The following is a 21,737-nucleotide window of genomic DNA, read 5'->3' as shown; positions in this document are numbered from 1 at the left end:
AAAGGCCTGGCAACGATGCCTTATGAGGAACGGCTAAGGGAGCTGGGCATGTTTAGCCTGGAGAAGAGGAGGTTAAGGGGTGATATGATAGCCATGTTCAAATATATAAAAGGATGTCACATAGAGGAGGGAGAAAAGTTGTTTTCTGCTGCTCCAGAGAAGCGGACACGGAGCAATGGATCCAAACTACAAGAAAGAAGATTCCACCTAAACATTAGGAAGAACTTCCTGACAGTAAGAGCTGTTCGACAGTGGAATTTGCTGCCAAGGAGTGTGGTGGAGTCTCCTTCTTTGGAGGTCTTTAAGCAGAGGCTTGACAGCCATATGTCAGGAGTGCTCTGATGGTGTTTCCTGCTTGGCAGGGGGTTGGACTCGATGGCCCTTGTGGTCTCTTCCAACTCTATGATTCTATGATTCTATGATTCTATGAAATGTCATCCTTTCTCAAGTACTTCTTAGAGGAGATGGAACTGCAAAAGTGCTTTGGATAATAAATATCAGCTTTTTAGTGTCTGCTTCCTTAGCTGCTGCTAACAGAGCACCATTTTGATGGCAGCACATAATGTACAATCCAGCTCTCTTCTGGGGTCACTAGCACCATCAGACAGAGACCTAGCCCTCACAAAATGAGAAGACTGGCGTTCTAGTCCCAACTGTGATCAGTAACACCTCATCAGAAAGCCCAATATTTATGACTGAGTTATCATTTTTGTGGACATTGTCATACTTCAGTAATTGCTTTCTTCTGCATCTTTTAATATCCAGAGTACCAAAACATTCTTTAATAGCAGGACATGGTGTTTTAGTCTTAAATAAAGCCATAAACCATGTAAAAATGTTGAAATTTCTTCACATCTTCTTTTCAGTTCCTATAAGTTCTGGAGATGGGGTGAAATATCTTAATGAATGCACTTGGTTTCCCAATAAATATAAGAAATAATCATGTCAGAAGACTTGCAATAGACATTGCATCCAGGCAACAGTAATCTGGTAAATGATGTAAATCAGGCAGGCATTCCCACAGGAATTTGATGGCCGTGAGGTTTAACTGTATGAATTATTGTTAAATGCCAATATTCACTGGGTTTCTGACATGTTAACAATTACTATCCAAAATCTGGTGAATGTTACCCATACTAGTTTGCTTTAAAATGTTTATAGTCATATATATGAGCATTCATATATTGTATTTGACAAGCAGGGAAGTGTGCAACCAAAAACTTGACGTTCATAGAAATTGACAAAATTTGCATGTAAATGTTGACACCAACACTCATCAAATCTGGACATTTCCCACAACATGGGGGGGGGGGAAGCTGTGAACCTTCTTCATTGCTGCTCATTAACAACAGCTCTCTGGGAAGGGAAGGAGAATGGGTACAAACTCATGCCATCCACTTCAGATTTTCTACCCCCATCCAATAATTAAGGTTCTAGATTTCAAATATCAAGGAACAAATGTAGTAGAAACAGTTGGAAGCTTGATTATTCCAATTATGTAATTGTTGGGCCTATAATTTAAAATATACTCGGTTAATATCAAAAAGCAGCAGGTTCTTGCATACCTATGTATATCTACCAACAATAGCATCCTGAATATAAAATTTTATAGTGACATTGATTGTTAAAAAGTTTAACAAATGTTACAGAATAACTAGAAATAACCAGCATATTATCAGTTTGTTTTAGTTTAATTCAGAGACATATGGTCTCCTAACACCCTTGGGAGCCTTGGAATTTCAATGTTATTGTCTAGAATCTCTAAAAGTTTCTGCATTCTGTATTCATTCCAACTTATTTGCTCCCCTCCCCCTGAGAATAATTAACTTACGACAACTTCATTTCAATTCTATTGCTCCTTTTCATTAAAATGCATTGCTTTATACATTCATTAAGATTTTCCACAACCCTCTTGACTGCAAGTTCTTTTGAGAAATGTAGGCAAAGACAATTAGAGTAATTGTCTTCAAGGGGTTTAAAGGGGCATGATGCAGCAGTTGTGCATGTAGAATTTTTCAACTTTCATATTCCAAAAATGAGGGGTGCTAAAAGGTTGTAACATGACTTGGGAATTCAAACGGCATTTTTATTAAATTGATACAATTTAGTTTTGCTTGGTGAGTAAAATGTGTGTAACATTCTATATAAATTATTTTAAAAGATTAGCTGACATTTTCAGAAGGTAAAATTAAATTCTTTGGTTTTCTAAAAGCAGTTCATCATCAAACATAGGATTGCCAAGAGAAATGTGCAATCACTGAAATAATAGTGGGTTTGAATTTCTTGCACCTTAAAACATATTTTTAAGAGCCCTCACTGAAGAAATTTGCAAAAATTAAGTTCCATCCCCTAAAATGGCACTGCATTGCAGCAGTCTTTCAGTGCAGCTAACCGGTTATGTGTATGGAAGCTCAGTTTAGGATGCCTGGAGTTCCAGCATGAAAGGAATGCAGAATACAAATATAAAACACGCAGCAACCACTTGTATAGCATATGTTTTTCATAGGACAAGTCCCAGATACAGTCCCTGAATATTGCTGGAAAAGATCCCTGGGGAGCCTCTGTTAGTCAGCCTAGACAATGCTGAGAAAAATGGACTGACTTGGCAAAGGGTACCAGCATTGTCCATGAGGATAGAACACAACTCCCCCACAACAAACACAGCCTCTTCTCTAAAGTACTTTTCCAATACTACGTACGAGAAGTATTTCTGCACATAACATGTGTCCTTTCTTGAAACCCATTTTGCTTCAGGATTTTTGTATAAGCACCTTATCAAATATCTTACTACCCCTTGCATTCATGACAACAGTGTTTTCCTCCTGGGCATAATGAATATTCTCCTGTATAAACACCTGATGGACTTGAAAAATAAATTGTATCACTAGTCAAGGCACTTATTTCACCTTCAAACTTGCCATTGCAGACAGTGGAATGGATTCCATTTCCTCATTGGGAGGTTTTAAGCAGAGGTTTGATGGCCATCAAACATGGTTGCATTGCAAGTGATTGGACTAGATGACCCTCAGGGTCACTTCCACCTCTACAATTCTGTGATTCTATGATTTTTTTCAGAATATTTTGACTCTGAACACTGTTTTTCTATCTAAGAAAAAGTGCTCATAAATCCCATCATTTACAAACAATTGCACCTATGCATCCCCGTTTTATACACTAGTAAGAACCACATAATGTGGTAAATACAGAAACGGGGGACTACTACAATGGTCACACCTGTTTCCACTTTATTTGTGAAGAAAAATATGTTAAGCATCTCTTTGCATAACTACAGAGTGACTTGGTTGCTTGGTTGCCATAGGAACTAATGATTGGAAGGGGAGCAGAAGGGCACAGGCCCTCCCAATGCCTTCTCCAGGAAAGAGAAAATGCTGTCTGCTCCGAGGTTTTTGCCTCATGTGGTGGTGGGTCAATAGTAAGCACCTACCTGCCAATGGGGGTGGCTGGTGTCTGGACTGAGGGGGGCATTTACAAGTGTGTGTGCGCACACGCACACACATGCTCACACAAGCACACACACACACTCACAAACACACACACACACACACACACCTGGCTAGCAAGAGTGTAATCTACATAGGCAGGGGCAACATGTTGATATCCCCTTACCTGCACTCCCTCCTGTTCATGTAAATTATGAAACTGATTTGTAAAAATGTTACACAGAAAAAATATGAGAGACATTACACATACTTCTGTTAAACAAGAAAATCTTTAATAATAAAGCTCAGTGTCCCCCCCCCCAAAAAAAAAAATTATTCTTCCCACTGCAACTTTGGGGCATACCAGGGCTAGTGTGATATGAATGAGCAAGATGGCACTTCCTGTGTGTGTTGTCCCCGCTGCAATCACAATGTAAAATTTTGCAATGGCGGGGGATTCAGGGCAGCTACAAGGAAGACCCACCAGGGTTGTGAGTAGCCCACATGTTCTTTAGACTTTTGCCTCTGTGGTGGTGAATGGAAAACCCTGGCACCTGGAGGATCTGGGGAGCTCAGTCTATCTCTGGTCATGGCAGTGAGATCAGACATCAAGGTTTCACACAGCTGAATCTCAAGGGTTGTGATAGGAATCCCCATGTGATTGTCCTCATTTTAATGATCCACAAAGAGAATGAAATAGGCTATTGTAATCAAGTACCCGTATGTTGTGTTTAAAAGCTGCTCCAGTGGGCAATTAATTAACAGTTCAGGGTGTATATGGATATTTTCTCTTTTTGCTGCATATAATTTTGTAATTTTCACTAGTTAAATCAGTATTTTATTTTATTTTCTTTATTTGTATTATTTTCTTATTTTTTAATATACAGGGTGAATATTTTAAAAGAGGACCCGTGGAACATGAGTACTCTGTATTCACAGGGCCTCTTTTAAAAGACTCACCCTGTATTTCGACGGCGTCAGACCAACACAGCTACCTACCTGAATCTAGGATTTTCTTTGTCAGGCTATGACTTGAATGGCAAATGGTGATGATGAGATACCTCAACATAGTTTAATAGTTTTCATTTTATGGTTTTGAAGTTGGAGCCATACAGAAAGGGACATGGCGAGAGCTGCTAAACAACGAAGATAAACTAAACTATTTCTGATTTGATCAACTTTTGAGTTTCTCATCTAGAAAATCTGGAACACATGTCCTTGCCTTCAGCTGTTGCCCCACTCCAACCGCCTTGTGTCACTGCAGTGCTGTAAGTATTGATGGTTTCATATTGTCATCCATTTTAGAATTCATTCAGAACTTGAGGCTAATTCCCTGCCTCTTCTCTGTTTTGGAGGCAGTTAGCAACAATAAATGAAAAGACAAAATATGGGAGTGAGCAATGGTTTCCATGATCAACAATATTTTAGTAAGCTCTTTCTTTGGGGGATAAATGTGTTTAAAGCAGGTATTGGGAACCTTTCACCCTCCAGATGTTACTGAAATACAACTTGGATCATTACTGGCCATTGACCATGCATGCTGGGGCTGCTGGGAGTTGTAGTTCAGCAATATTTGGAGGACCAAATATTCCCCATATCTGGTTTATAGCATGTTTGATCCACGGATTCCATGTCTATTGGATCTCCCTGACTTCAACTCAGCCACTGTAAAAGCAGTCTGTGGGTTAGCTGGCTATGGGGTTGTTCATAACCAATGCTAAGATGCATTTCATTGATCTTTTGTTCTTATTTCAAATTTCTATACGAATCCTCATATTTACTTTGATTTGTGCATTAGACAAAAATTTATGGCAAATGATTGATGAGCACGATGATAGTAGCCACAAATGTCGGGTTCCTTGAAGTTTATTGCATGGCTTTTGGGGGGGAAGAGGGAAGTGAAAAGAAACTTCCATATCTGTCATGACATTCACATAAAAATTCTGAAATAATAATAATATTTATATCCCACCCATCTGACTGGGTTTTACCCAGACACTTCTGTCTTTAAAAGACAGAATATACAGACTATAAATAATCCAATAAATCAATAGAAAACAACAACAATCAGTTTACAGTTATATCTGAATTAAAATAACCACCAACTCCAACAAATTTAATCAACCCCAATCCAGCAAAAACAAAACAGAGGAACCAAAATTTAAACAAAAATGTTTGAATATAAATTGTATGGATTTTGTATGCAATTTATTTGTTGCATTTTCTATTTTAACTAAAAGCTGTACTAAGATCTTGAACACTCTAACAAAATGAAACAAAAGACAGCCTCCATGCACCAAGTCTTTAGTTAGTTGGTGATTGTGTGCATTGAAGTAAGATTCAGTGTTCTGTTTTCTGAAAGAGGAATTGTACCAAAACTACTTTATCAGAAATGTTTGGCCCAGATTTCTAATATCATTCTTGTTCTTTCACTCTTTATATTGTGTCCAGCCTCATATCCACAATCCTTAGTGACATCAAACTTTTGTAGAGGGGTTCTGGTTACAGTTCCATGGCACAATGATCCTGAATGGAAAAGAAAATATATCGGGAACAGTCGTGACAGAGTTTGTGTTGCTTGGCTTCTCTAGTCTTCAGGGGATGCAGCTGCCACTGTTCTGCATCTTCCTGGTCATGTATACATTATCATTAATTGGCAATGCTCTGGTCATCCTCATAATCCGTCTTGACTGCCGCCTTCACACGCCCATGTACTATTTTCTGAGCAAACTCTCCTGGCTGGAGATTATCATCACCACCACAGTCACACCTAAGATGCTAAACCTCCTCATCACAAAGAAAAAAACCATCTCCTTTTTTGGATGTGCTATCCAGATAACACTGTACTTCCTTTGTGGGACCACAGAAGTTCTCCTGCTTGGGGCCATGTCTGTGGATCGTTACTTAGCCATCTGTAACCCACTGCGCTACACGGCCATAATGAGTAGCCAGGTCTGCATGCTGATGATGCTCTTTTGTTGGTTTGGAGGCTTCATTTGTGTAGCTCTTGGTATCATCTTCAAGTCGGGACTACCTTACTGTGGCCCCAATGTCATCGATCATTTCTTCTGCGACACAGCCCCGTTGACACTGTTACTCTGTGCAGACACCACCCTGGTTGAAAATATTGAATTTGCCTCATCTTGTTTCACACTCCTGAGCTCCGTCTCTGTGACAGCCATCTCCTACCTCTGCATCATTGTTACTGTCATCAGGATGCCCTCAGCCCAAGGTAGGAAGAAAGCCTTCAGCACCTGCAGTTCTCATATCACTGTGGCCTCTCTCTATTATGGCAGCTCCATATTCATCTATGTCAGGCCAGCTGGAAACTCTTCTATGGATTTTAATAAGGTAGCCACTGTTCTTAACACTGTGGTTACTCCTTTACTTAATCCAATTATCTATAGCTTTAGAAATAAAGTAGTCAAGGATGTGCTAAAAGATGCAGTGAAGAAAATTGGTGCAATATTTAGGAAAACAGTTGATTAAGCACTTGCTTTCCCAAACATCATGGATTGAACTCGTGACCCCTTAGTACCCTTGATCTTAATATAGTAACCTTTCTGATCTGCCTTCTCCATTGTCATGCCTTCCCAAGTATTCATTCAGGAAGAAGAGATTGATAAGGCCTTTGGACAATAAATATCACATGTTCAGTGGCTGCTTTCTTCAGTTCTCTCTTCTTTTTCTCTACAGATAGAGATTCTGCACCAGCAAAATGAGAAGGCTGCAGTGCAGGAACTTAAATGTGTATGAGTAATTCATTTGTAAACTGAGCAGGCAGGGTCAACAGGATAGAGGAAACAGGAATGTTTTGATGGAATATTGATGGAAGGGATGAACAAACTGTACCCCAGGGCAGACTTCTGTAATCTTTCATAAAATGGCACCCTGCACAAGGCCAGAATTCAGCACCCCAAAAGAGATATTCATGTCTTTTTTTCAGCTGGAACTCACGAGAACTCCGTTTTGGCATCTCTCAAGTGCCCACCATTGCCATTATAAGAGAACAAGCTTTCATTCATTCATTCTTTCATTCAGCTAGGTGTTTATGGTCAGTGTTTGAAATTCCCATTGTTCTAGGCGCATTTTGCTAATTTCATTAGCTCAAGCAGTTTCTGAGCTCTGGGTGCAGTACTGTGCCTAAGATTTCAGATTAAAACTGCAGAGTGGGAAGAAAGGAGAACCTTTTTCTGCCTTCCCACTTCCAGCTACTCTCTGTAGGCTGGAGAAGAGACCCTCTTAAGAATATTAGGGGAAGGACTAGATCATGGGAAAAATGAACATAATATTTTAGCTGCAGTTCATTCATTTTCAGCTTTGTATTCTTCTTATAAAAAAGTGTGCCTAGACATTCTGTTGTGCTCATAACCTAGGTTTATGGTGCCATTAGCTCATAGCTTTCATCTGTGAAGCTGTTTAATTTATCTATTTGCCTACCTTAATCAGATAGCATAAGGTTATAACACAATATCAGGTCTCCCAATAGCATACAGCATCAACTTTAATACTTCACCTCTCAGCTTTTTATTCCAGACAGCTGCAAATCTCAGAATAGGGTGTTCTAGTCTGACTTCTGTATAACTTACTGTCACATAGATTGATAAAACACCAACCTCATTTTCTCCCAAGGTGAGATAGGAGCCTTCTCCCATAATGACCCATTTAAGAACCATGAATTGATTAGGAAGACAATAATGTACAAAAATGAATACACTATATGATGTGCAGACATACTGCCAATATATTCATTTTGTTGTGTTTTTATTATGTTGGAACCCACCCAGAGTGGCTGAGGCAATCCCGTTAGATGGGTGGGGTATAAGCAATAAATTGCTGTTGTTTTCAATTATTTGTATGACTAGTTTAAAAGTTCATTCAATTCCATGGGTTGAATGCTGGTGGGGATTTATTCTGCTTCAGTTCCCTCCCTCCTTTGTTCTGGTTTCTTTCTCCTTTATGTACCATCTCACTCCATCTCCCCTCCTGAAGTCAGAACTATGCTTTTAAATATTCTTATATTCATATAAGACAATGCGATATATTTTATTCAAATTCTGTTAAATGATGACATAATATATGCAAAAAAAAGTGTGAAAATCAGTTCATTATTTGTAGCTCTGCTTCTTTGTAAAATGTTATGTAATTTCTGGGTATGATGAATTATAGTCACTAACTAAAGGGACAATATTCCAGTAAATGTCAGGAATGCTTCTGTCACAAAACATGTGATTGACATCGTAACATGACCCAGTGTGGTATAGTGCTTAAGAGCGGTAGGCTAGTAATCTGGTGAACTGGGTTTGTGTCTCCGCTCCTCCACATGCAGCTGCTGGGTGACCTTGGGCTAGTCACACTTCTTTGAAGTCTCTCAGCCCCACTCACCTCACAGAGTGTTTGTTGTGGGGGAGGAAGGGAAAGGAGAATGTTAGCTGCTTTGAGACTCCTTTGGGTAGTGATAAAGCGGGATATCAAATCCACTAACAGCTGACATTCACAGATTTCATCAGGGGTTTAATACTTTTTCATTTAAATTTATTCATTTAAATTTCATTTAAATTACATTGACTCTCATCAAATTTCTTTCTTATAATGTGTATGCAAACATAGGGGAAGGAAAATGGAAACCTATTTAAAATCAATAACTTTTAAAAATATTTCTAAATCCATTCCATGTCACCTTTATATGCATGAAGGAAGAATGAGGACAAACACACATGGCCCACTTCAGATTTCCTTAATAGAGTCAAACATTAATGTATTATTAGGCTATTTTAGTTCATTTTGATGATACAGTGGTATCTCGGGTTACAGACGCTTCAGGTTACAGATGCCACAAACCCATAAAAAGTACCTCGGGTTAAGAACTTTGCTTCAGGATGAGAACAGAAATCGTGTGGTGGTGTGGTGGCAGTGGGATGCCCCATTAGCTAAAGTGGTACCTCAGATTAAGAACAGTTTCAGGTTAAGAACAGACCTCCAGAATGAATGAAGTTCTTAATCCGAGGTACCACTGTATTTGGTCTCCTAGCTCCCTTGAGAGTGGTAAGGCTCCAACATATTTTCTACAACCTCAAATATGTTCTGCAGTCATTCAAAGCACTGAATTATTTGTTTTAGTCCCTGTGGGATTAATCAATATACCCCAACTTCATTACTATTCTATAAGGACAGTTAGTTCATTAAAATGTGTTGTACTAAGATCCTCCATAACTCTCCTAACACAAAAAGGTTATTTTGAAACCTGATGATCATCAATAGAAAATGAACAAAACCAATTCAGCTGATATTAACAATAAGAATATTCCACCAACCCTAATTTAAACATATAAATATTGATATTTCATATTCATATTATTTAATGTCAGATCCAGGTTGGCCCAAGTAGTCTATCATATGTGGCTAACAGAATGAATAACCAATTACCTGTAGGAATTTTTGGAATTTGCATTTTGCATTTTGGAAACAGAAGTTATTGGATTATTGAACTGGCCATTACCTTTGTCTAGATGGGGGGAAAACAAACCAAAATCAATTCCAAAAGAGAAAGAAAGTTGTGGTGTACTATGGGTTGATGTAAGATAGCTGTACCTCTGATAGCTTCTATTTATTTCTACACTCCAAAAATGGAGACCAAACAACATCTGTAAATGAGTTCCTAAATCCTTGAGCACTGATTATCTGTTTTTAAACCTCAATGAAGGAAAGATTTCAGCTTAGAATTCCAAACCAGTAAAGAACTCACGTGAGGATCTCAGAAGAAATGTATGACCCAAGCTACTAACATCTACTTCATTCTCCTTCCTAAGTACTTCTTTCTGTTCAGTTCAGGCTTCATGACAATTATATAACATTTAGGAAAAAAGATACAGCCCAATAATCCAGCACTAGAGGCTAAAATGGAGAAGATCTCCACAGCCACCATGTATTTTCCCTTTGTGCTCAGGTAAGTTGGCACAAAAGACACCCACACACTGCAAAACACCAACATGCTGAAAGTGATGAACTTGGCTTCATTAAAAGTGCTAGGTAATTCCCTAGCAAGAAAAGCCACAACAAAGCTGACAAGAGCCAGAAACCCCAGGTACCCAAGAACAGAATAAAACATAGGGACAGACCCTTCATTACATTCAACCACAATTTCTTTAGCCAAAGAGTCCATGTCCAAATGTGGGAATGGGGGAGCAGTACAGAGCCACACAGTACAAAGAGCTCCTTGAATGACGGAACAGGAGAAAACAATAGAAGATGCCAGTCTTTTCCCCACCCAGTTCCTTATCCTGGATCCTGGTTTTGTGGCAATGAATGCTAAAACCACTGTGATGGTTTTTGCCAGCACAGAAGAAACAGCCACAGTGAAGATGATGCCAAAAGCTGTTTGCCTAAGGAGGCAGGTTACTTTCTGCGGCCTTCCAAAGAACAGCATGGAGCAGAGGAAGCAAAGCAAAAGGGCGATGAGCAGAGTGTACGTGAGACCACGATTGTTGGCTTTAACAAGGGGAGTTTCCTTGTATTTAATGAATATTTTAAGCACCAAAGCAGTGATCACAGAGAATGTAAATGCCATGAAAGCTAAAGTGGTGCTCAAATTTTCATCATAGGACAGAAAGTGTGACATCTTGGGGAGACATCCATCTTGGTCTTCATTTGGATATTGATCTTCTGGGCATTTTATACAATTGCCCATATCTGTAGAGGAAAAGGCATGATCACAACTCAGTCAATGAAACTAGCACATGGGTAGATGTCTGAACTATACAGAATACTGGAAAAGCAATGTTCACAATCATGCAGAAAGAGACCTCTGTATGTACATATGCCTTCAAAATTCCCATATCTAAATATAAAGTTTAACACTGCAAGCTTTATCATCTAAATCCACACAAACAGCAGATTGTAATATGAGAGGTAATAAACCAGGGACGGAAGTTGAGGGATGTCAGTAGGGAAAGGGGGAAAGTGAAACTTGAATGTAATGTAATGATTGCAGATATTGTTATAAGAGAAAAAACTCAATAAAAATGATTTAAAAATAAAATAAATCCACACAAACTCAACTGAGCCACTGGTGGTGAAGGGGGAATCATGTTCATGGGATAACATGGTTGACACTTGCCTTTTGGATTAGAAATCTTCCCTTCTGCACATGGGTCACAATCGTAGCAACAGAATGGCTCCCCCTCCTTCTTTTTTCTCACAAACCCTGGATGACACACGTTATTACACACAGAAGAAGGTGGTGTCTATTCAGAAATGCAATGAAGGAAAGGGCTAGTATACTGAGGATGTGCATCAATTGGTTGTGTGCTACCTAGATTACAAGGCAAATAGGAGTGGTCTGAGTTTTTCTCATGCCCAAATTGAGGGTGTATTGAGCTGGATCATGAACGCTCTAATGGTCTGAGTCACTCTGGTACTAGGTTGCATAAAAATTGCCATATTTCTAAAGCAAGGGCTGCATTGTTTTTCACATGGATATACTGTATTTTGCATTTGTTTTCACCACCATCATTATCTCTTTGCAGGGGGAACAGAGGAAAGAATCATAGGAATCTGCCATTTACTGATAGATACATTGATCCATCTAGCTCAGTCGTGTCTTCTGCCTGCATACAAAACAGATGTTCTACTGATAAGCTATGGCTCTTCCTCATGGAAAAGTAGCTGTATTCCCAAAACTCCATGGGGTAGGAAGAAGCCCACCCACATCAATGATTCTTGGAATAACAGGGTTTTTACTGGGCCATGACATTTTCCCTACCCAACTCTTTCTTGAGGATCAATGACCTCTTTTGACCACCACCCCTTCCCCTATGGGATTCAGTGAAGCAATTACTTTTTTCCATGGTGAAGAGGCTGTATCTGCAAAATACAGATACTAGATGAATCTTGTGACTGGTGCACACCTGTTGTATATTCTTATCTCCATGGATCAATCACATTGAAAGTAATGGCATAAGAGAGGACACAGGTTCGATGCAAAATAAGTTCATCATTTCTGGGTCAAGAGATGTGCTCTCCTACAATGCACATTACACAAAGTTTCACTGTCCTAATGCTTCCTCCATTGAGGCCTTATAGAAGGCTAGTGACTTATATGACAAGGGACAAATGAAACACAAACTATTCTACATATTCCCCTTCTAGTTACTTCTAGCTTAATAAATATTTCAATGCAGTTCACATCTTTAAAAAACCCTAAAGACTAAAATATGTGTTATAAATGAATAGCTTAAAGAAATACATTTTCATTTTTTTCCCCATTCTAAGAGAAAATACATTTAAATGTGTTCCTTGGGCTTTTTAACATTGCAAATTAATCAAAAACAGCCAGAACAAACTAGGAGTGGTGCTCTGGACTGATAATGACCCTCACTTTGTGCTGAACCTCCTGCCCCATTGCTCTTCAGGACATGTATGTTCTCCATTTACATTTTTAAGAATATTTGCATTAATTGCATTCTAACTATTAACATCATACTCAGTTTGGCCAATAACCTCATATGGCAAGCATGTTCTCTAAGAGGAACAAGCCAAAACTTCATTGATTCCATGTCCTACATAACTCCACTAGGCTTCAACACAGTGTTTGAATAAAGGACATAACAGTTTGCAAAATATTACTTTATTACATACCAATAGTTCACAACATTTCCTATTCTGAGTTGACGGCAGGTGCTCTGTACTCTCCACAGAGATCTACTTTAAATTGTTAAAGTTACTTATTTGGAAATCTCTCAGGTGAAAGAACTGTGAATGAGTGTTTCCATATGCTTTAAAGTGAAAATTTCCCATAAGTTAGTATTTTCAAATATATTTGTAAACCACCTTAAAGACCTAGATGATTGGATATAAATCTGGCAAATAAATAAATTCATTGAGGATTCGTACTAGAATATCCACTGATATTTTGTACCTGAAACCAAAGGTCAGACCATACCTGGTTAAACACTTTGTGCCATGTGATGATCTCCTCGTTAATGGTGAACTGTCTGGCTCCCCATGGATCCATCCTCCCTACTTTCACCTTCATGAAAGATCTATTTGGGAAAGTAATCCAGTTTATAATATCAAATCCACTTTCTAATTCACCTTTTTCATTCAGAGACACCTGGCCACCAATGCTGTTATTAAAAGAGATGCTCCTCAAGAAATGATGAAGCTAAATTTGAAGATGTAAAATCAGTTTTTTAAAAAATAGATAAGAGACAACCATAAAAATATTTTTACAACATCCTTCAATGTTTTGCTTATTTTGGTCATACCTATAGTCCACTTTTCTAACCAGCAGGCTATACAAGACAATTTAACAACAATATAAAAACAATAGTTACAATCAAAAGTATGTGCCAATGAGAAGATTCAGTTGAGATGTGAATCAGTGCTTTGCAATGTAGTTTGATTCAGTCTGAACTGATTTGGAGGCTTCTCCATTGACTCAGGAAATGGGGGCATCTACCTCATTTTTCTGTCCTCCATTCACTACTTGGAAATAAAAAAAACTACATACAATTTATTTTCCTTTTAACAAAAATAGATGTAATTTGAACAGCACATAAATTTATCCACAGCCTTTGTGCTAGGCACCTCTTACATTGATTTTGGGGTGGAAAGAACAGAAAGGGGACATACTTTCCTGGGTAAGATTGTTCTGTCTAACTATAAGCTTGACCTGCCAGTGATCTGCCATCTGCTCTTTCTTCCCCCACCATCCCACCCTGGTATCAGGTAAGCTTGGAGCAGGAAGGAAACTGAATCTGATTAGAAAGCCTCATCCTTATCTCCTTTGTCAATTGTGGGCCAATTTTAGCAGGTTGCTGGGAATGAACACCTGTCAATCAGCTGACGTCACACTGACAGCAGGTATTGATTGTTAGGACCACAAAGCACCATTCAGGGCTTCCAAAGAGCCCCGTGTGGTACTTTAAAACACTGCTGATCAGTTGAGGTTTACAGTTATTGTCCATCAGCTGTGATGTTGAACCTGCTTTCTGCAGAGATTGGCTGTATGTTTGAGTTCCCCACAGGGAACTCAGTCACACAACCAATCCAACATGCTCAAAGCTAATAGGTAGCAACTTTAGTCCTGCTTTCTGTAGGGATCAGCTTCACAACAAGGAATTCTGACACGCAGCCATTCCAACCACATATCTATCTGGGGGAAAACTGGGAAATTAAAGCTAGGTGTTTGGTGCTGTGGTTAACACAGTATTTAAACATAAAGGTAGCTGGCTGGGAGGCTGCCTGCTCTTGATGGGGTTACATTCCTTCTGAATGATCAGGTACATAGCTTGGAGGTATTTCTGTATCCTCTGCTTTCACTTGAGGCTCAGGTGGCCTCAGTGGTGCAGAGTGCCTTCCATCAGCTTCAGCTTGTGGCCCAGCCTAACTTCTGTTGTCTATGCTCTGGTAACTTCTAGGCTAGATTACTGCAACACATTAAATATAGGGCTGCCTCTGAAGATGGTGTGGAAGCTTCCGCTGGTGCAGAATTCAGCAACCAGGTTGCTCACAGGGACAAGACGCTTTGAGCATATGACACCAATCCTGACCTGACTTCGCTGGCTGCCACTTGTCTTCCAGGCCCAAGTCAAAGTGCTGACTTATAAAGACTTAAATAGCTCAGGACTGTACTACCTTGAGGACTGCCTCTCCCCATATAAACCACCCTGGGACATGCATTCATAATATGAGGCACTTATTCATGTGCCTTCTCCACCACGAGAGGTCCGGAGGGAGACAACATGAAAATGGGCCTTTTCTGTAGTGGCTTCCTATTTGTGAAATGCTCTTCCCAGGGAGGTTCATTTAATGACCTCTCTCTCTCTCTCTCTCTCTCTCTCTATATATATATATATAGACGCCAGGCGAAAACGTTCCCATTCAACTAGGCATTGGGCTGATGGATATTCCAAGCCTTTTAAATATATTTGTGGAAAGGGCTGCGGTTATTGTTTCATTATTTATGTATTATTTATTTACTTCTGTTTTTATCTTGTGTTTTATCCTGAGAAGCACACTGAGGGGCAGTATATAAAATTCAAATCAATGTATTGCTATGGAAGAGATTGAAACCCAGCAATCTACTTCCCCCTCTAAGCCACAAGGTAATGGTGTTTTGGATGAAATAAATATATATTAGCCAGGGTCAGCCCATCTCATTTTGCCATCTGACGCAAAACAAGCATGTGGCACCCAACCCCATTGCCCAACAAAGCCTCACTTACTGGGGTCTTGCAGCAGTGGTAAAAGTGGGTGTGGAGCTCGCAGAGCTGCGGACCCATAGGAGTCAACCACCGGAGTTGTCTGCCTCAGGCCAGCCATGTATTACACATTTTCTCATGACTGTCAAAATGCTTTGCTTAATTAAAAATTACCTGCCATGGTTGTGAGTTTGGAAGTGCTGCCACTGCTTTGTGCTTGAGATTTAATACATACATTGCATGTAAAGCATGGGCTAACACGTAGGCAGCATTGTATATACTGTAGCTTTGGGGAGTCATGTTCATTTGAAAAAATGGTCCTGGAAGGCTCTCCAGCTTTTCCTGACCGGTGCAAGTTCCATAGCTCTCTTCAGACTCCTGGGAATCTGGAAGTAAGCAGTCAAAAGCCTGCTGCCAAAAGTCCTTGATAAAACTGTCTCCACTGAGTGAGTAAGGATTTAAAGGCTGAAGGAAATGATGAAATTCCTCTATCTGATTGGTGTGAACAGCAAAAGACAAGGCTCCTTGAAAGACTTCTATACTCCAGCCCCTGTGAAACTGTAGTGCTGGGAAGTCCCACTCAGCTGTCAAGATCCATACTCTTCCTAGAGATGTCTCTACCATATTTACTGTTTGTATTTGATACAGCAAGAATATAAAACGAAATATAGCTGCAGTTTCTGCAAATACAATAACTGCTTTTGCTTTGTGATCTTTAACAAAGCCAGCTATATCCCCTGATGTATGGTACTCATTAAGCAAGTTGGAAAAGTCTGTCGGAGATGGCATTATGTCAGTGAAAGCCAAACAAAGGCCATTCTGGGAAAGCTTTGGAACCAAGGTCTGCACAAAATTCTCTCCTTTATCATTGCCCGATGTAACGATGCCAACCCATGTCCACTGGAAATGCAGAAGTAATTGGATAATCAATTGGTACTGATACTCTTCATTGGGAACCACACGGTAGATGAAAGGGAACTGGGTTTTCATACTCTGAGAAGGACCAAATAAGAAATAAGAGACCTACAAGAAAATAAAATAAAGACATATTGCTGAAAACAGATCGGAAGTGTAGTGTGCTTTCTGAGAGAGTGCTATCTGGAGAAATATTATTTTTCTCTCCCACATCAATTTCTCTCCTTTTTTAAGAGTTTTGAAACTGATTTGTCTACATTGCTTCATGGTATTCTAAAATATTATGACTGTTAATAGCAGACTCTGCATCTTGCAATGCTGAGGATCCTGAAAATGATCGGTTCCATTCCATTCCATAGTTCTAGGGCAAACATTGGACATGACACTCTAACTCATCCTTCAAGCAGTCCCCAAAGTATTGTGTAAAGGTAGAAATGTCTCTGTCCAAATTCTAGGATGTGAAAAGCAGAAATGCTGAGAAGGCCTTTCTTGAGCTAAGTCAATACACCACTGTGAAAAACATATAGGATTTCTGACTCCTTGTGGGTAGGACAAAGGACAATCATTTACTGATTGGTATTCTTACCCGCTCGTCACTGTAAGGTCCTGGGTAAATTACAACATTGTGAAAATGCAGTATTAAAATCAGTTAGAACAGTAAGCCTGTTCCTACCCAGACAGGGCTTGAGAACATGCCAAACCTCTACAACAACTCATTCTGCAAGGTTTGGGAGAGCTGTTTTCTTTGGTTGGTTGTTTGAGACTCTGTCCTGCCATGTGATGCCCAAAGTGTCCCTGATGCAGCACATGTAGAAGGCATTGAAGCATTGCTCCTGGTGGTTGTAAATTGTCCACAACTCACTTCTATAAAGCAACACACAATCCTGGTAGACCTTCATCTTGATATTGGTAGTTAGAATCACATTCTCCCATACGCTTTTGGGGAGGTGAGTCGTAGCTGACTTGCCACTATGCTTGTTCAGTTCAGAATCGATTAAGAAATTGCTGGTGATGGAAGGATACAATCTTCTTGTGAAGCTTAGATGGGAACCCTATCTTGTTGAGCAGTGTGCAGGGTCCCTTTTGGCTGCCAAGGCCAAAGGCCTTCATTAGGTTTATGAAGGTGATGTAAAAGAGGCACCTGTGCTTTCGGCATTTTTCCTGCAGCTTACATAGTGAGAAAATCATGCTGATGGTTAACTTCTAAGTTCTAAATAGTGACTCTGTCGGTGAGATAGGAATTTCTAATATAGCCTACTTTGTGTCTGCCCCTTTCTCTTACAGTTTACCACAAAAAGAGCACTGGAACAAGTTTAATGGCCTTAAATTCAAAGAACCATCTCATCAGGCAAGATATACAACAATAAGTACATTCCCCCCCCACACACTCAGTGCTCCTTTACAAGCTTCTCCATGCCTCACATACATACCTGAGGAATCTTATAGGGACTTAAGATGGTAGCCATGCAAAGGGAGGTTTCAGAGTCAAGTCCCCCAATGAAAGCTATTATATTCTTCTTTGTATCACACTTGTAGTTGGGTACCATTTCTTTCAATTTGAAAAGAAGGTTCAGTGTAGTCTGGTAGGTCATCTTTTCATTGAAGTAGCTGTCATAGACGTGTAATCCTAATGTAACATTTGGTAAAATCTTGGGATCCTCGTTAATCTCTTTCACTGCAAACACGAAGGCTAGGACATGCTGGTAATATTTTGTCACTACACTGTAAAGAAAGCATAGGCCACATCACATCACAATAATGTTCCAGATATCATGAACTGCTTGCCATGTTCACATTGTTCTTCCGCAGGCATCTGCTTTCTGGCATGCACATCAGTAGAGTATAAAGCTTTAGAATCAATCAACACACACAGCTTCAAAAACATGAACAATGTAAGCAAAAATATTGTGGTGAGTTAATTGTTTTAAATTATTTTTTTAGTATTGCAAGATGCTTTGTTTGGCTGATAAACGGAGCATAGTTAGACTCATAGAATTGTAGAGACTGAAGGGACTCAAAGGGTTATGTAGTTCAATGCCCTGCAAGACAGAGCTTGTCAACCTTTTGTGAAGGTGGAATTGTGTCAAAGCATCCTTCAATCAGTTCTGCCTCCGTGTTCATATTATAAAATCAGATTGTAGAGAAGGCAATGAAATAAATCCTGAAATAAAGAGTTGTGGGAAATCCAGAAATGGAAAGAACTAATAATAATTTTGTGCCATTTCATATATTCTTGAAATATCCCTGGAAGCAAAAACAAAAAGGAGAAGAGTATATGATATATAACAGAGTATTGCTGATAAGGAGGTCAGGTGGATATTTAGAAATCTATAGAGAAATGGCAGACTCCTAAACAACTGCCTAAATTCACAGTAGACCCACTGGAATTAATGTACTAAAGTTTCTCAAATGCATTGATTCCAGTGATTCTTATCTGAGTATGACCAAACCTAGATATAACACTGTCTTTCTGTTATCTACCTGTGATTGTTAGAGTGTGACCATGAACATTTTTGGGAGTAAAATGATAATTTCCTTACAGGACATCTTCAATAAACTTTAAATTTGGGTGTTGCTTGAAGGATATAGTGTCAAAAAAGGAGAAAAATTGTGAAAATATACTGCCAATGATGAGGTCACCTTGCTGATAATACTCATGTGGGATCTGGAGGGCAACTCTCATGTTGCAAGTAAAGGGAAGTGCCTTGCAATCAGTTAGGGGAAGAAACACCAACCATACGATCAATAGGCACACCAACAAGATCAGCATTACAACTGTAGGTGTGAATCTCTTTCTTCTGTAACAAAATCCACTGCTCCAACCTACTTCTTTAGTATACAATGTTCCCCTATTTAGAGCACACAGTCACAATGTCTCTACATTCTACTGGTTAATGGTGACACTTTGCATCCTATAAAACTCCCAGCAGCACTGCTTGTCCAGTCTGTCACCCTGCAGTCTGAAAAACAAAGGCACGTTTCATACCTGTTTTCATCATGATTGCTTTTTATGAGAGTGGCCACTGAAAATACATGCCATCTTTGGCAAGGAAGAATATTGCCATAATTTTAGATAATTTTAGATAATTGCAGGGTTCATAATTAGGTCCCCAATGCATTCTGCTCATAGACATCAGAGCAGCTGAAGAAAACTTATTTATTAGTTGTAATCTCATAATTTTTGTTTATGGAGTCAGGTACAGCACTAGGATGTGGTGTGGAATTATCCCCAGATAGTATGGACAATGGTGAAGTTAGAAGACTCTCAGATGACCCAAGGAATACATGACCAGTCATAACCTAAAGCAGCTACACAAAAAATGCCACCATGGAACTTGAAACAATTTCAATTTTGTGTTATCTGGAACTTCATATTTGGCCTCCTAGTGGCATATGATCACTAGGTTGCTATTTGCAACCTATTTCAATATGAGTCAATTATGTGCAACGAAGCCTGTATATGCATGGTAGTGATTGTGTGGATTATTTGTCTTTTATGTTTCATGTTACATATTGGGGGAACCTTCTGCTCTAATGCTGTCAATCAGTTCTTCTGTGAAATCCCATCGCTACTGAAGCTCTCCTCTTCTAACCTCTACCTGGTTGAAGTTGGGCTTCTTGTGCTAAGCTCTAGTATAGCACTAGGTTGTTTCGTTGTCATCATCTTAACATATATGCAGATCTTTTCTACAGTGCTCAAAATCCCTTCTGTTCATGGAAAGAAAAAAGCCCTCTCCACCTGCATTCCCCACCTCACTGTTGTCTGTGTGTTTGTCTTTTATATGCCATGTTATTGTCTAGATTGCAACACACACACACCTGGTTAGCAAGCGTGCAGTTTGCACATACAAGGCAGCATGTGACTAGACCGTTCCCTGTACCCCCTCCTGCTTATGTAAATTATGCTTCCCACTTCCCCCCAGCAGCTTTTGGGCAGACTGGAGCTAGTGTGATATAAATGAGCAGGATGGCACTTCCTGTGTCTGTTCTCCTCACCAGAATCAGAACACATAATTTTGCAGAGGCAGGAAGATCAGCAGCTGTGGGTAACATTCACCAGACCCACCAGGGCTGTGAGTTGCCCACATGTTCTTTAGACATTTGCCTCTGTGCTGGTGAGTGGACAACACTGGTGCCCTGAAGCTCCGGGAAGCCAAGTCTATCCTTGGTCATGGCAGTGAAATCAAATATCAGAGTTTTCACACAGCTGAATCTTAAGAGATGTAAGAGAAATCCCCATGTGATCACCCTAGCTTTAATGATCCACATTGAGAATAAAATAGGCTACAGTAAGCAGTAAGTTGAGTTAAAAAGCTGCTCTAATGAATGACTAATGAACAGTTTATTGTTTCAGACTAGGTATGTGGATATTTCCTCTTTTTGCTGTATATAATGTTGTAATTCTCACTTATTAATTCATTATTATTATTTTCTTATCACAGTGTTGAGACTCTGTAAGGGAAATTGTGATAGTGGGAAACCTCATCATAGTTTAAAGCTTCAAGTTTATGGCTTTGAAGTTTTGCTAGCACTTAATCATAGGTATGCCCTGTTCCATTTTATGAAAGTGTCCACAAAAGTTTAAATTCAAATTATATGAATTTTGTATGTAAAGTACATATTTTTGTGTGTACTTCAATTTTAATTTCTTTGTTGAATTTTCTTTTGTAACTAAAAGCTTTCCTAAGATCCTGAACGCACTTAGGAAACAGAAACAAAAGACAGCCTCTACATACTAGGTCTTTGGTCAGTTGGTGGGTGGGTGCAATGGCTCTCACATATAAAAAAACTGAAGCAGGATTCCTTTTCAGATGTTCCACTTTCTGAAAGCAGAACTTTACCAAAAAATCTATCACAAATGCATGACCCAAATTTCTTATACCATTCTTGCTCCATCCTCTGTCAGGGGTTGATCTGAATTGAAAGATTGGGGGGTGCAGGGAGATCAGCTCCTAACAGAAGAGGAGGGGAAATATTTGCCGCCACCACCCTGCTTCCAGCATTTCCAGAAGCAGAGAGACATGCAGACAAAGAGGCTGCTCAGTTGAGAGAAGAGCTACCCAGTTACAAGACAGTAGCTAAGCAACCAGTAGTGAGGGAGCAGCTGGGCGATACATCAATAGAGAGTGGGGGAGAAACCCCCCCCCCCGAACTCAGAGATCTGAGCATGTCAGAGAAC

The 21,737-nt window shown here is 39.6% G+C and overlaps 2 protein-coding genes across 2 annotated transcripts; one reads left to right on the top strand and one right to left on the bottom strand.

Annotated features, from left to right (window-relative positions):
• Window positions 1-5,960: 5,960 nt before the first annotated feature.
• LOC114583075 (olfactory receptor 6M1-like) lies at window positions 5,961-6,929 on the top strand. Its single transcript, XM_028704424.2, has one exon. The coding sequence runs from the start codon at window positions 5,961-5,963 to the stop codon at window positions 6,927-6,929; it is 969 nt and encodes a 322-aa protein (XP_028560257.2).
• A 3,298-nt stretch (window positions 6,930-10,227) lies between these two features.
• LOC114583076 (vomeronasal type-2 receptor 26-like) lies at window positions 10,228-19,241 on the bottom strand. Its single transcript, XM_028704425.2, has 6 exons — window positions 19,099-19,241; window positions 17,989-18,280; window positions 15,818-16,666; window positions 13,381-13,602; window positions 11,557-11,683; window positions 10,228-11,129 (listed from the first exon to the last, which is right to left on the bottom strand). The coding sequence occupies exons 1-6, from the start codon at window positions 19,239-19,241 to the stop codon at window positions 10,228-10,230; spliced, it is 2,535 nt and encodes an 844-aa protein (XP_028560258.2).
• Window positions 19,242-21,737: the final 2,496 nt, after the last annotated feature.

The sequence above is a fragment of the Podarcis muralis genome, chromosome 13, assembly GCF_964188315.1.
Source record: "Podarcis muralis chromosome 13, rPodMur119.hap1.1, whole genome shotgun sequence".
NCBI lineage: Eukaryota > Metazoa > Chordata > Lepidosauria > Squamata > Lacertidae > Podarcis > Podarcis muralis.
Note: the sequence above shows the minus strand (reverse complement) of the source record. Positions and strands in the feature narration are given on the sequence as shown.